The 13,156-nt window shown below is 40.3% G+C and overlaps 1 protein-coding gene across 1 annotated transcript; it reads left to right on the top strand.

Annotated features, from left to right (window-relative positions):
• Positions 1-9,596: 9,596 nt before the first annotated feature.
• On the top strand, positions 9,597-12,127 carry GSPT2 (G1 to S phase transition 2). Its single transcript, XM_081794174.1, has 2 exons — positions 9,597-9,701; positions 9,808-12,127. Exon 2 carries the CDS (start codon positions 9,819-9,821, stop codon positions 11,700-11,702), a length of 1,884 nt encoding a protein of 627 aa, XP_081650300.1. The 5' UTR covers positions 9,597-9,701; positions 9,808-9,818; the 3' UTR covers positions 11,703-12,127.
• The last annotated feature ends 1,029 nt before the right edge of the window (positions 12,128-13,156 follow it).

Below are 13,156 nucleotides of genomic sequence, written 5' to 3'. Positions count from 1 at the left end.
TGTAGTAAGTCAGAGATGGAACAATGATCCATGACAGAGGGAAAATAATGTGTCATAGAGGGACTAGTCAGTACCCTGAACAAGCCACCTCAACCCTTCTCTAGGGGTCTGTGTTCCCTCATCATAACATGGAGATAATTCTGGCTACCTGTGTTATAGGACAGAACAAGGTGGCAGTTATGCAAGTGCCTGGAAATGGAATGTGGCTCAATCTTTATGAGTTTATCCCTTCCAGTGCATAGTCAATCCTTACTCTTGATTATGTTTTTTGGTCCTAGGAGCCCTGCCTCTCCTTCTCACTGGATTTGTTGATTTCTGATCCAAGAGTCTTTCTTACCAATACCCTATGGTAAGAAAAACTGATTTTGCTTTAAAAAAGTATATTCTCCTAAAAGGCTTCCGCACAGGGAAGGAAACAATCAACAAAACTAAAAGGCAGACTATGGAATGGGAGAAGGTATTTTCAAATGACATATCTGATAAAGGGTTAGCATTCAAAATCTATAAAGAACTCATCAGGGTGCCTGGGTGGCTCAGTTGTTTAAGCACCTGACTTTGGCTTAGCTCATGATCTCACTGTTTGTGAGTTCAAGTCTTGCATTGGGTCAGCTCAAGCCCCACTTTGAGTGAGCATGAGCCCCACGTCGGGTGAGCTTGAGCCCCACTTCAGGTGAGCAGGAGCCCCGCTTTGGGTGAACTCAAGCACCCTACTGGTGAGCCCCACTTCACTCTCCCTCTCTCTCTGCCCCTTGGTCACCTACGTCCCATCTCTCTCTCTCTCTGTCTCTGTCTCTCTCTCTTTCTCTCTCTCTCAAAAAAGAACTTATCAAACTCAACGTGCAATAAAACAAACAACACAGTGAAGAAATGGGGAGAAGACATGAATAGACACTTTTGTAAAGAAGACATCCAGATGGTGAACAGACTCAGGTAAAGATGCTCAACAATACTCATCATCAGAGAAACACAAATCAAAACCATGATGAAATATTCCCTCACACCTGTCATAATGGCTAAAATTAACAACAGAAGAAACAACGCATATTGGCGAGAATGCGGAGATATGACAACACTCTTGCACTGCTGGCGGGAATGCAAACTGGTGCAGCCATTCTGGAGAACAGTTTGGGGGTTCCTCAAAAAACTAAAAAAAGAACTACCCAAATGATCCAGAAATTCCACTATTAGGTATTCACCAAAAGGATACAAAAATACAGATTTAAAGGAGTACATGCACCCCAATATTTATAGCTGCATTATCAACAATAGCCAAACTATGCAGAGCCCAAATGTCCATCGACTGATGAACGGATAAAGAAGAAGTATTATATGTATATATAAGGGAACATTACTCAGCCATCAAAATCAATGAAAGCTTGCCATTTGCAACAACATGGATGGAGCTAGAATGTATTAGGCTAAGCGAAATAAGTGTATCAATGAAAGAGAAATATATGATTTCACTCATATGTGGAATTTAAGAAACAAAAGAGATAAAATTGTGGGAAGGGAGGGGAAGAGAAGAAAGGGAAACAAACCACAAGAGATTCTCAACAATAGAGAACAAACTGAGGGTTCATGGGGGCAGGTGGGTGGGTGATGCGCTAGATGGGTGATGGGTATTAAGAAAGGCACTTGTTGTGGTGAGCACTGGGTGTTGTATGTAAGTGATGAATCACTGAATTCTACTCCTGAAGCCAATATTGCACTGAATTATTAACTAATTGAAATTTAAATAAAAAAAAATATACCTAATCCCAAAAATGGGACTCTGGACTTCTCCAATGCAGTCATGGCTCTCTCATTCTCCTCTGCCGGGTGATGGTATTTTCAACCTCCCCTACACCTAACAGTGGTGGTCATGTGACCAAGTTCTGCCCACTAAAGTTGATGGGGCATATGTAGGGGTCCCCTGTGAAAGATTCTGTTTCTTGATAAAAAGGACATATGTGCAGAGGAATGTTAATTCAGCCATGAGAAAGAAGGATATCCTGCCATCTGTGACAGGGAATTAGAGGTAGAGTCTTCTTCTGGGTCAGTCTTCATATTTTAGCAAAAAAGCCTCAGAGGAGTGTTGCATTATTCCCTGAGGAGGCACATACTGTATGCCTGTCCCTCTTTTTATATTGCCAGCATAGATCGCTGGTGTCCTTTGAAGCTTAAAGTTGAGATATTTTGGGGTGCCCGGGTGGCTCAGTCAGTTAAGCTTCTGACTTTGGCTCAGGTCATGATCTCACGGTTCATGGGTTCGAGTCCCACGTCAGGGTCTGTGCTGATAGCTCAGACCCTGGAGCCTGCTTTAGACACGCTCTCTCTCTCTCTCTCTCTCACTCACTCAAAACTAAATAAACATCAAAAAATTAAAGTTGAGATATTTTACTTCTATTTACCCTTCTTTGTTTACTGGATGGAATTCTTCTCTGATGAGCAGCTTCCCTCATCCACTCTTTGGGAACCAATGTTACAGTTCATGTGCCAAACATGGCATGGGATAATTGTTTCATTATTTGTCTCTGCTCACCCAATTTCAAAATAACGAGTTTATTTCATAGCATTTCATAATAGTGACTAGGAAGTCTTTGTTTCTTTAGAGTCGCTATGGACTCGATATTTAACCACACTTGATGTGTTTAGGTCCATCTTAGTTCTCATTCTCACTGACACTCACTTTGGCCCTAAGTGATGCAGACTCAATCTGAATCTGCCTACACAGGAGTGAACACAAGCAGGTGCTTAGTAAATGTGTGCTTTAAGTATGTCAAATAACTGAGTGAGGTGTATTGCTATCATAACTTGATTGTTTTGTCATAACAATATATTTCTGTGCCCGCCTCGCCATCAGATGTTTGAAATTGACACTATGCCTTTGCCCTCTTTGGTGTTATTCAAGTATTACTACACTGGGATTCAGAAAATGTAACACTCACTCTCCTTCATTGGATACTTCTAGTTTCATGGGGTGTGGTGGGAGACAAGTGACCTCAACTCATGAATTTCATTATCTTTTGGCTTCCAAAATTCATTCCCTCACATGACCATTAATCCTCACTCACGCTGTTTTCTCTGTGCTCATCTGTGCCATCACCTGCTATTGCTCTACTTCCCAGAAACTTGCAGAGCCCAAATTTCCCTCTTTCCCTAACACAGCTCCTCCTTACCGCTGTCCCAGCACTCTTATGGAAGTACCTTGTCAGCACATCAACAAGTGTCTTTCTTTATTCTGCTTCTTCATCTCAGTAGTTTGTCCAATTATGTCCGTGCATCTTGGATGCTGTTTGGACTTGGTCACATCAAAGACCATCTGGCGACCGGCCTCCTTTTCCTCAAACTTCAATTTTCTGATTTCAAACATGGGGCCAAGAGCTAGCTCTCCTATGTCGATGTGAAATGAGTTCCGCAAAAGATTGTTAGAACATTATAAATCATACAACGTCCGGATGTGTAAATTTTTGTACCCACAATTACTTGAATACAGGCTGCTGTATAATAAATGTTGGATTAAGTGTAGGGGAATTAGATGACACCTTGAACTTATTCCATTACTCTTAGAAATGACAGTAATATTTACACATGGATCACTGGATTATATGCAGGAATTGGTTGGCCATCATGTTTACATATAGGGAAACTTTTTTTTTTTTATCCCTTTTACCCCCATGGTGGGCTCTTTTCAAGGTGGCGGGAGGCTACTATGGCAATTGACTATCAGGGAATTCAATTCTAGCTGAGGGTGATTCCCCAAATTTTATTTTATTTTTTGCTTTTAATTGAGATAATAGATGTATAATATTGTGTAAATTTAAGATGGGTGTGTTTATTTGATGCATATGTATATGATTTATGTGTACATACACATATATGATTACAACCTATTGTTAACTAACATCTACATGATGTCACGTAATTATAGTATTATTTGTACGCTTCACCAAATTTTACTGTAGCAGTTATTACTACCGGTGTAAAATCAGTAACACTGAGTGCATAATATCCTAGTTTTTGGAGTTCTTCAGATTCCCATAATTGTGTTCAAAATATTCTAAAAATAACAGGATTACCTCATTAGCTTTGGTTTTGTACTTCTGTTCTCACCTAGTATTTGAAACATTGGAGAAATAACTTCCCAGTGTGTGGTATGGACATTGCAGGCAATAGAAACTGCCTTAGCATGGAGATATGTTTTTCCCAGTTTAACCTCAAAATTAGGCTATTTTCTCTGTGCATACTCCAAGGCCTGGCTAGTAGGCATTTTAACCCGGATTGATGTTGCTGTCCCATACTTTATATAGTAGTGGTATATGAGTAATAATGAATCTGCTGAAGTATTTTGTAATTTCATTCTCTGTGTTTCTTTGTACCCATCATGCATCCTTGCACCTAGCAACCCAAGGTGTACATATGAATGTGGATTCATCTCCACTTATCAAATAAGGAAACTGAGGCACAGAGCAGTTAAAGAAATTTAACAAAGAATTAGTTTCAAATGCTAGGCCTTGAAATGAGCCTCAGCTATTTGGCACTTCTACTATTCGGTGTTTGGCTGTTGTTAACAGAAAACAGTCTATGTTAATTAGGGCAGGGATAATTGGGGAGTTAGGGGCTTTTAAATACTGTCCTTCTATAGGGCCTGGATATACAGGTCTATTCATGGCCTCCCAGAATTATTATTGCATACAGCAGAATTGGCTCCCAAGGGGATTTGTCACTGCTGCCACATTTTGGGAGCAGGGAAATGAGTATGTTTTCAGTGCAACTGTGGCTTTAGGCCTATGGTACCTTAGTTGCCTACCTGGATGCGGGAAAGTTTACCAAACTGTTAGCTCAATGAAGATACTTCTTCAGCTGGATTCACAACTCCAAATCAAGCCTGCCTTACCCCACATCTCTCTACATTTAAATGGGCTTTAAAATAAATCTGATCTGTGTGTGTCAGATTGGCAGGAGGTAAAGAGCATCTGAAATCTTAGTAGCAAAAACTTTAGGAAGTGGAGTGGCTTTCCATCTTCCTTAGAAGAGAGAGTCAAATTTATGTACAGAGCTCAAAGACATCCTGAGAGAACAAATATGAGGCTCCAACACAGTCTTCTTAACCCTGTGTTCACTAGCTCCTAGATATTTTTCTGTTCTCATTTTAGCCAATCTAATACTACTATTCCTCGACTGTAGATGAATTTTAAGACTCTGTTTGTGCTCCAGCCTGCTCAGTTATGCTAAGCATATGTTGGGAGGAAAGGGGAATCTCAAAACCTGGAGTACTGTATTATGTTTTCCAGTCTAAACTGTTTTTGTTTAATTGGTATTTTTTTATTTTTATTTATTTTTTATTTAAGATAAAGAGAGAGTGAAAGAGAGCTCATGAGTGGGGGAGAGAGGCACAGAGAAAGAGAGAGAGAGAGAGAGAGAGAGAGAGAGAGAGAATCCTGAGCAGACTCCATGCTGAGCTGATATCGGGCTTGATCCCACGACCTGAGATAATGACCTGAGTTTAAATCAAGAGTCAGATGCTTAACTGACTGGGCCACCCAGGTGCCCTAATTGGAATTCTAAAAAAAAAAAAAAAAAAAAAAAAAAATGATGTTACTACTCCCAAGTTAGCCACCTTAACTATACTCCAAAAGTCTATTCTGTATCTTCCCCCATTCCCCATTTTTAATATTGCAATCTGCAATCTTCCCTCAGAATCTCCACAGGATTATCTCTTACTTCGGGAAAAAAAACATAAGTCCTCATAAAGGAACTCAACTGCATTATCCTTTCTCTCAAGTTCATCCATATTTCCGTTCTCTGCAAATAACCTAAGACTTTATCCTCTTCTTCCATTTGTGACTTACACCCACCAAATCTCCCAATTCCTTTCTTAATATATAATAGATGCTACAAGTCAGTATGGCCTTAGCATCTTTTTGTCCGTGTTTGAACTCCAAGTCCACTATTTACTAGCTATGTGACCTTGGATAATCCAATCAGCTCCTCTAAACATCCATTTCTTATCTATAAAAGAGTGATAGATTACCTTCTTCACAGAATGGTAGGGAAAACAAAATGAGAGAATCCATAGAAAATAATTGAAATATGACCTGCTACTAAAAAACACTCAACAAAAGTGAATTATTATCAGATAGATGTAGTTTAACTATAATGTACTGGATGATAACATGGAGAACATGAAAAAATCTGTTTTCTCTATCATATTAGTTCTGGTAGTACTGACACTACTATATGTACAGATAGTATAAGTCATATGAGTAATTATTTTATTTTCTAATTTTATTATCCCCTGTTCTCATTGAGAACCAGTATTCCTGGTTTCATAGAAATGTATAAAATTGAGCTGGTACATTTTGTCATACCAGATAATGAATAAACCATCAAGGACTACTAGCATAGTCTCAAAACGATTCAGAACTCATCCTGAAGTGGCTTCCACTGGCCAATGAAGGACCATCTTAACATCAATAAGTATAGTAAGGAAATGTTCAAAACACATCAAATATATATAAATCCAATAATTCATAATTATTCTTTTGAAATATCCTTATTTGTCATCTGTGAACAATTATAGGCAACCAAGTCATTGTTTTGAAAACTCAAATAAATAGAAATAATCAATCACTTCCATGTGTTTCTGTTACAATTCATACCTCAGAGTAACAAAATTGCTGATGAAGGAAAATTGTTTTAAAACTATATTACAGTTAATAAAGAAAAAAGGGCACCTGGGTGGCTCAGTTGGTTAAGCATCTGACTTGGGCTCAGGTCATGATCTCACAGCTCATGGGTTCGAGCCCAGGGTCGGGCTCTGTAGCTGAGAGCTCGGAGCCTGGAGCCTGCTTCAGATTCTTTGCCTCCTTCTCTCTGTCTCTGCCTCTCCCCCGTTTGCACTGTGTCTCTCTCAAAAATAATAAACATTAAAACAAAGAAATGACAGAAGTACAATATCACGTTTTGCAACCTCTAATGACATGTTTCTACACAATCATCATTAATTCCTTCTAACTGTAAAACAGCCTGATCTTATCTGAAACGTTTTGAAAATACTCAAAATGCGAAAAAAAATTGTACCTATCTCTGATCAAGCTCATAGATCCAATTATTGATATACAAGAAATAGAAAAATATTCTAAACTATACTACAGAAATATAATCAGCAAACTCAAGAATGCAGAAAATTCCACAATTCACATCATTCATTTTCCCATTAATGTGATAAAGCTATACAGGAAATCATGGATAAACCATAAATGTCATGATAGTGGTTACATTTAAGGTTAGCGGGAGTAGGTTGTGACTGGAGAGGGTACTGAAAAGTCTTTTGGGTTGACCAGCAAATTTCTAATTATTGATTTGTGTGGTGGTTACAAGTGCGTTTCCCTTATTTAAAACAAAAAAAGTTTATTTATTTATTTTGAAAGCAAGGGAAGAGAGGCATTAAGGGAGGGAGAGAGAAAATTCTAAGCAGGTTCTGTGCTGTCAGCATGGAGCCCAACTCAGGGCTTGAACTCACTAACCATGAGATCATGACCTCAGTTGAAACCAAGAATTGAACGCTTAATTGACTGAGCCACACAGGTGCCCCACATGTGTTTTCCTTCTAAGTCAATAAACAATAATTTTTTGTTATGCAATTTTCTATATTTGTGTTATATTTCACCAAAAAAATTTTAAGAAGAAATGATTAGGCAATGGCCAAATATTGCCTACACTTAAAAAAAAATGGTGAAGACATTTCTCTCATTTATTGATACACTCTTTCAAAGTTCTAAGTAGATAATCTTGAGACATTCACCCCATCACACAAACTAAATTAATTTTGTCCAAAATTAGTTTCTGTCTATATAGCCCTGTCAATGTTTCTCTCTCTTGGGTGGACCTGCCTCCCCCTAAACCCCAAGGGTGTGGGCTTGTCAGGACATTCTCTCACTGTTTCTCATTTCTTCTTTAAGGTTTTAAAAGTGAAGCATCCTCTGTTCTAAGTAGCAGTCATGTTAGCATTCTCATGATCTCATGTTAGCAATTGACCTAGGCAAAGGAAACATCCCAGGTCTGTCCTGCTTCCTTGCTAATGCTAACCTTATGTGAACACATCTGCCTATCCCTTGATTAGCTCTCTCAGAGACATTTTAGAAAGTCTATCCTAGGTTTATAGAATGCTGGAGAAAGGCTCTAGCATATGTATGCAGTATTGTCCAAGGGTTTCTGCACATTCAAACTCTCAATTGTTACTATTCATTGTGAATAAGCATGCACATTCTTTTTATGTGACAAAAAATAATTAAGCCATTACCACAGGCAAAAAACAATGAAGGGGTTTGATATCTAATGGCTTGGAAATAGCACAGAAGTAGTAAAATAGTGGCAGCCTCAGACTGAAACCATGAACGTCCAGGTCTATTAGACATAGAACATCTTTTCTACTCCTAAAGTCTGGAGAACAAAATTGTTAAGTTATAAACCAGTGACCAATTTTTCAAGTATTTTGAGTTGTTGGATTTATTTAATATCCAACTTTATGACCTCATCTTGTACTAGCAAATTGTATTTTCCCAAGATCTTTTTTTCTATTTCAGTTTGATCTAAATTAAGATAATTTACAGACTAACTCTTCTAAGCTTTGGGTCAAATATTATAAAGTCTTTCTGAAGGTGAGATTCTATTGATTAGTATCTATGGACTTTGTTCATCTCAGAGGTCTCAATCAGTTTAAATAGGCTGACATCCACACCCTGTCATTACCACTAACTGGGGAAGGTTCCAACATGACACTGATTTGTCCTTAGACAAACCCAGTGCCAGAAGTATGAGCAGTGAATAGGGTTCTAAGCCTCCAGAATGGGACAGGAAATACTGAGGACCCGGGGTGTATTCTGAGGAGGTGCTGGTGAGTGAGGCAGGAATACTCAGAATATAAATTGGTTAGAAGAATACAAGTGATCTGGGGCCAGTGCCTGTCTATGTGATCCATCACAGAATTTTGGGCTAGCCATTGTTCAGGCACCAGCACAACTACTGTAAGTTGGGCAGGTTCAGTGGGACAATGTTCTCCTTGGCAATTCCTTTCATGGACACAGTCAGAGTACTTAACATGAAAACAAGTTATAACCCCATCCTTACACCACAGAAGTCATCAACAAAAGTTACAGGCTTATGGGGTCCTCTGGATGAGGGAAAATCAAAAAGCCTCTGGGTTTCAAATTAAATGAGTGATTTCAAGTTGCATTTCCTGGGTTCAACTACATCTTCATGTATTTCATGAGTGCCTTTCTAGTCAGTAATTTCTTCCTTTGGTTGCTGGGTTTCTGGGTAGTTAACCCATCTCCTGCTTCCATTTGTCCAATAGCAATTCTCATTTTTACTTGAATCTTTGAGTAGAATTGTAAATCAGCCGTGCCAGTCTAGGTTTAATTATTACACTGTCAAATTGCTCTTCCAGATCCTGTGAACAAAAATGAATGGACAATTTCTTTTTACAAATCCTACTTTCGGACTTGGTCCATGGCTGAGAACTAAGCAGGCCCAGCGTACGGATGGCAGCGAGGGGTCAATCCACGCCCCGCGTTGGGTCGGCTGTGGAGGAGTCGGAAGTGGTTGGGGTTTGGGGGAGGAGATCCGCTCACACACAAGAGGAGAGGGTTGAGCCGCCATATCTGCTGCTGCTGCCGCAGTTGCGAATGCGGTGTTGGGACTTAGCTGCTGCCGCTAAGGTTCGTGTCGCTCCCCCTTGCCCCTTCGCTCTTGCAGCCTTACCCCTGGCGGCGTAGCCCGCTCTTTCTGGCGTGTTAATCCCGCTCCCTCCCCGCCACCCATCAGGTCCTCAGACCATGGATCTGGGCAGCAGCAGCAGCGATTCCGCGCCCGACTGCTGGGACCAGGTGGACATGGAAACCCCGGGTTTGGCCCCAAGCGGAGACGGAGCCTCCTCCGCGGTGGCTGAGGCCCAACGGGAGCATCTCAGCTCGGCATTCAGCCGTCAGCTCAACGTCAACGCCAAACCCTTCGTGCCTAATGTACACGCCGCGGAGTTCGTGCCGTCCTTTCTGCGGGGCCCGGCCCAGCCGCAGACCCCCCTGGCCGACATCACCAGCATCGATGAAACCTGCACCGGCGCGGGCGACCCTCAAGGTAAAAGGCTGGGACGGGAGGCACCTGTGGAACATTCCAAAGAGGAACAGTTAGTGTGGCGTGAAGGTTCCAATTCAGCCATTACTATGGAACTTTCAGAACCTGTTGTAGAAAATGGAGAGGTGGAAATGGTCCTAGAAGAATCATGGGAACACAATAAAGAAGTAAGTGAAGCTGAGCCAGGGGGTAGTTCCTTGGGAGATTCAGGGCCCCCAGAAGACAGTGGCCAAGAAATGATGGAGAAAGAGGAAGTGAGAAAATCTAAATCTGTGGTTATGCCCTCAGGTGCTCCTAAAAAAGAACATGTAAATGTGGTATTCATTGGGCATGTAGATGCTGGAAAGTCAACCATTGGAGGACAAATTATGTTTTTGACAGGAATGGTTGACAAAAGGACACTTGAGAAATATGAGAGAGAAGCTAAAGAAAAAAACAGAGAAACTTGGTATTTGTCCTGGGCCTTAGATACAAATCAGGAAGAACGAGACAAGGGTAAAACAGTAGAAGTGGGTCGTGCCTATTTTGAAACAGAAAAGAAACATTTCACCATTTTAGATGCTCCTGGCCACAAGAGTTTTGTCCCAAATATGATTGGTGGTGCTTCTCAAGCTGATTTGGCTGTACTGGTAATCTCTGCCAGGAAAGGAGAATTTGAAACTGGATTTGAGAAAGGTGGACAGACAAGGGAACATGCGATGTTGGCAAAAACAGCAGGGGTAAAACATTTAGTAGTGCTTATCAATAAGATGGATGATCCCACGGTAAATTGGAGCAGTGAGAGATATGAAGAATGTAAAGAAAAACTGGTGCCCTTTTTGAAAAAAGTCGGCTTTAGTCCCAAAAAGGACATTCACTTTATGCCCTGCTCAGGGCTGACTGGGGCAAATATTAAAGAGCAATCAGATTTTTGCCCTTGGTACACTGGATTACCATTTATTCCATATTTGGATAATATGCCAAACTTCAGCAGATCAATTGATGGACCAATTAGACTGCCAATTGTGGATAAGTACAAGGATATGGGTACTGTGGTCCTGGGAAAGCTGGAATCAGGATCCATTTTTAAAGGCCAGCAGCTTGTGATGATGCCGAACAAGCACAATGTGGAAGTTCTTGGAATTCTTTCTGATGATGCTGAAACTGATTATGTAGCCCCAGGTGAAAACCTTAAAATCAGACTGAAGGGAATTGAAGAAGAAGAGATTCTTCCTGGATTCATACTTTGTGACCCTAATAATCTGTGCCATTCTGGACGCACATTTGATGTTCAGATAGTGATTATTGAGCACAAGTCTATCATCTGCCCAGGCTATAATGCGGTGCTGCACATTCATACTTGTATTGAGGAAGTTGAGATAACAGCCTTAATCTCCTTGGTAGACAAAAAATCAGGAGAGAAAAGTAAGACACGACCCCGCTTTGTGAAACAAGATCAAGTGTGCATTGCCCGTTTAAGGACAGCAGGAACTATCTGCCTCGAAACATTCAAGGATTTTCCTCAGATGGGTCGTTTTACTTTAAGAGATGAGGGTAAGACCATTGCGATTGGAAAAGTTCTGAAACTGGTCCCAGAGAAGGACTGAGCAGTTTTCTTGATGCCCCTGCACAATACTGTGAGAATTGACTAAAGAAGTTCACCATCTTCTCTTATTTACTGCCCACTGACAGACTTTTCTTCATATTTTGCAAAGAAATTTCACAGCAAAAATTCATGTTTTGTCAGCTTTCTCATGTTGAGATTTCAGTTATGTCACTATTGAATTACCCACAACTTTCCTCCTCCTATGCCATTTTGCTTCCTTGGACAGAACCAGTAATAGCTTTGTAGGTGATGTGGGTGTAATTGTCTATAACAATGAAAAATTAATATATTTTTTAATTTTTCATTTTCCCTTAGGATATTTAGTCAACCTTTGTTCCACACAGATCAATCAGAGTGTGTCAGTGTGTGTGTACATGTTAAAAAGACAACTAACATGTCAATAAAATATTCCATTTGAAACTCTTACTGGTATCCAAAATGCTTTTGAATATTTTTTAAAGTTTGTACGTAATAGTTTTCAATTAGCTTTTTTTTTACTTTCTCAGATAATTAAATACATTTTATTACTTGGGGTTTCAAAAACTGTCCTCCACTCACTGTTTTAAATGAGGCATTTGCAAACAATGCACAGGTTCATATTAAAGGAAACATTTTCACTTTGAAAAAATATCTCTTTGAGGGCTCTTCCCAGTGAACTTTGTTTTCTCCAATTTGAATCAATAATGGAGCTCTTCTGTTTCCCCACTTGTAATTTGAAAAAGAAAGGCTCAGACCATCTTTCAGGTCCCATAATGTTGAGCATTGCCAAATTACAAATATACCTGGGGATTCAGATCATATGTTGACTAGATTGTTATCCATACCCCATCATCTTAATATACCCCTTTGCTTTGTTCACCACCAGACTTGTAATGGGGGACACAACACAGTAAGGGGCATGACTATCGACAAGATAAATGCTTGCAATAGGGCTGTAAGTCATTTAGTAAAAATTAAGGGTTAGTGTGGGTCCTGAGCTGGGAAATGAGACTATTCCACCCTTGTATCCTTCAGTGCTGGGGGTTAGTAGGAAAGCTACACGGTCATTTTTACAATCAGATCAAAACACATTTTTGGGCCAGAGAACACCCAACTCTCGATCCTGAGCTGGCTACTTTTATTGCCAGGATATTGAGTTTATAACCTGCGTAGCTATCAACAGCTGAAAGAACCTTTAGTCCTGGTAAGTGGGTAGTGACCCAGTGTAAACACCTGCCCAATGGTGGGCAGTGCCAGTTTCTCACACTTGTGGGCTGGTTGGACAGGAGTGGAGACTGGCTGCCAGAACATCCTGTACTCTGCTTAAGCAGAGACCGTGTCCCCTTCTTCATGGTCCATTTATTTGTGTACCCATTTACCTCCAGGGTTTCTAACCTGTCAAAGATAGCCACTGGTCTTATCATAGCATCAACAGCATGGTTCTGTGAATCATTCATCATAGATCTTCAGGGCACC

Source organism: Panthera onca, chromosome X (genome assembly GCF_046562875.1).
Source record: "Panthera onca isolate mPanOnc1 chromosome X, mPanOnc1 haplotype 2, whole genome shotgun sequence".
Taxonomy (NCBI): Eukaryota; Metazoa; Chordata; class Mammalia; order Carnivora; family Felidae; genus Panthera; species Panthera onca.
This window is presented reverse-complemented; position numbering and strand designations above follow the sequence as displayed.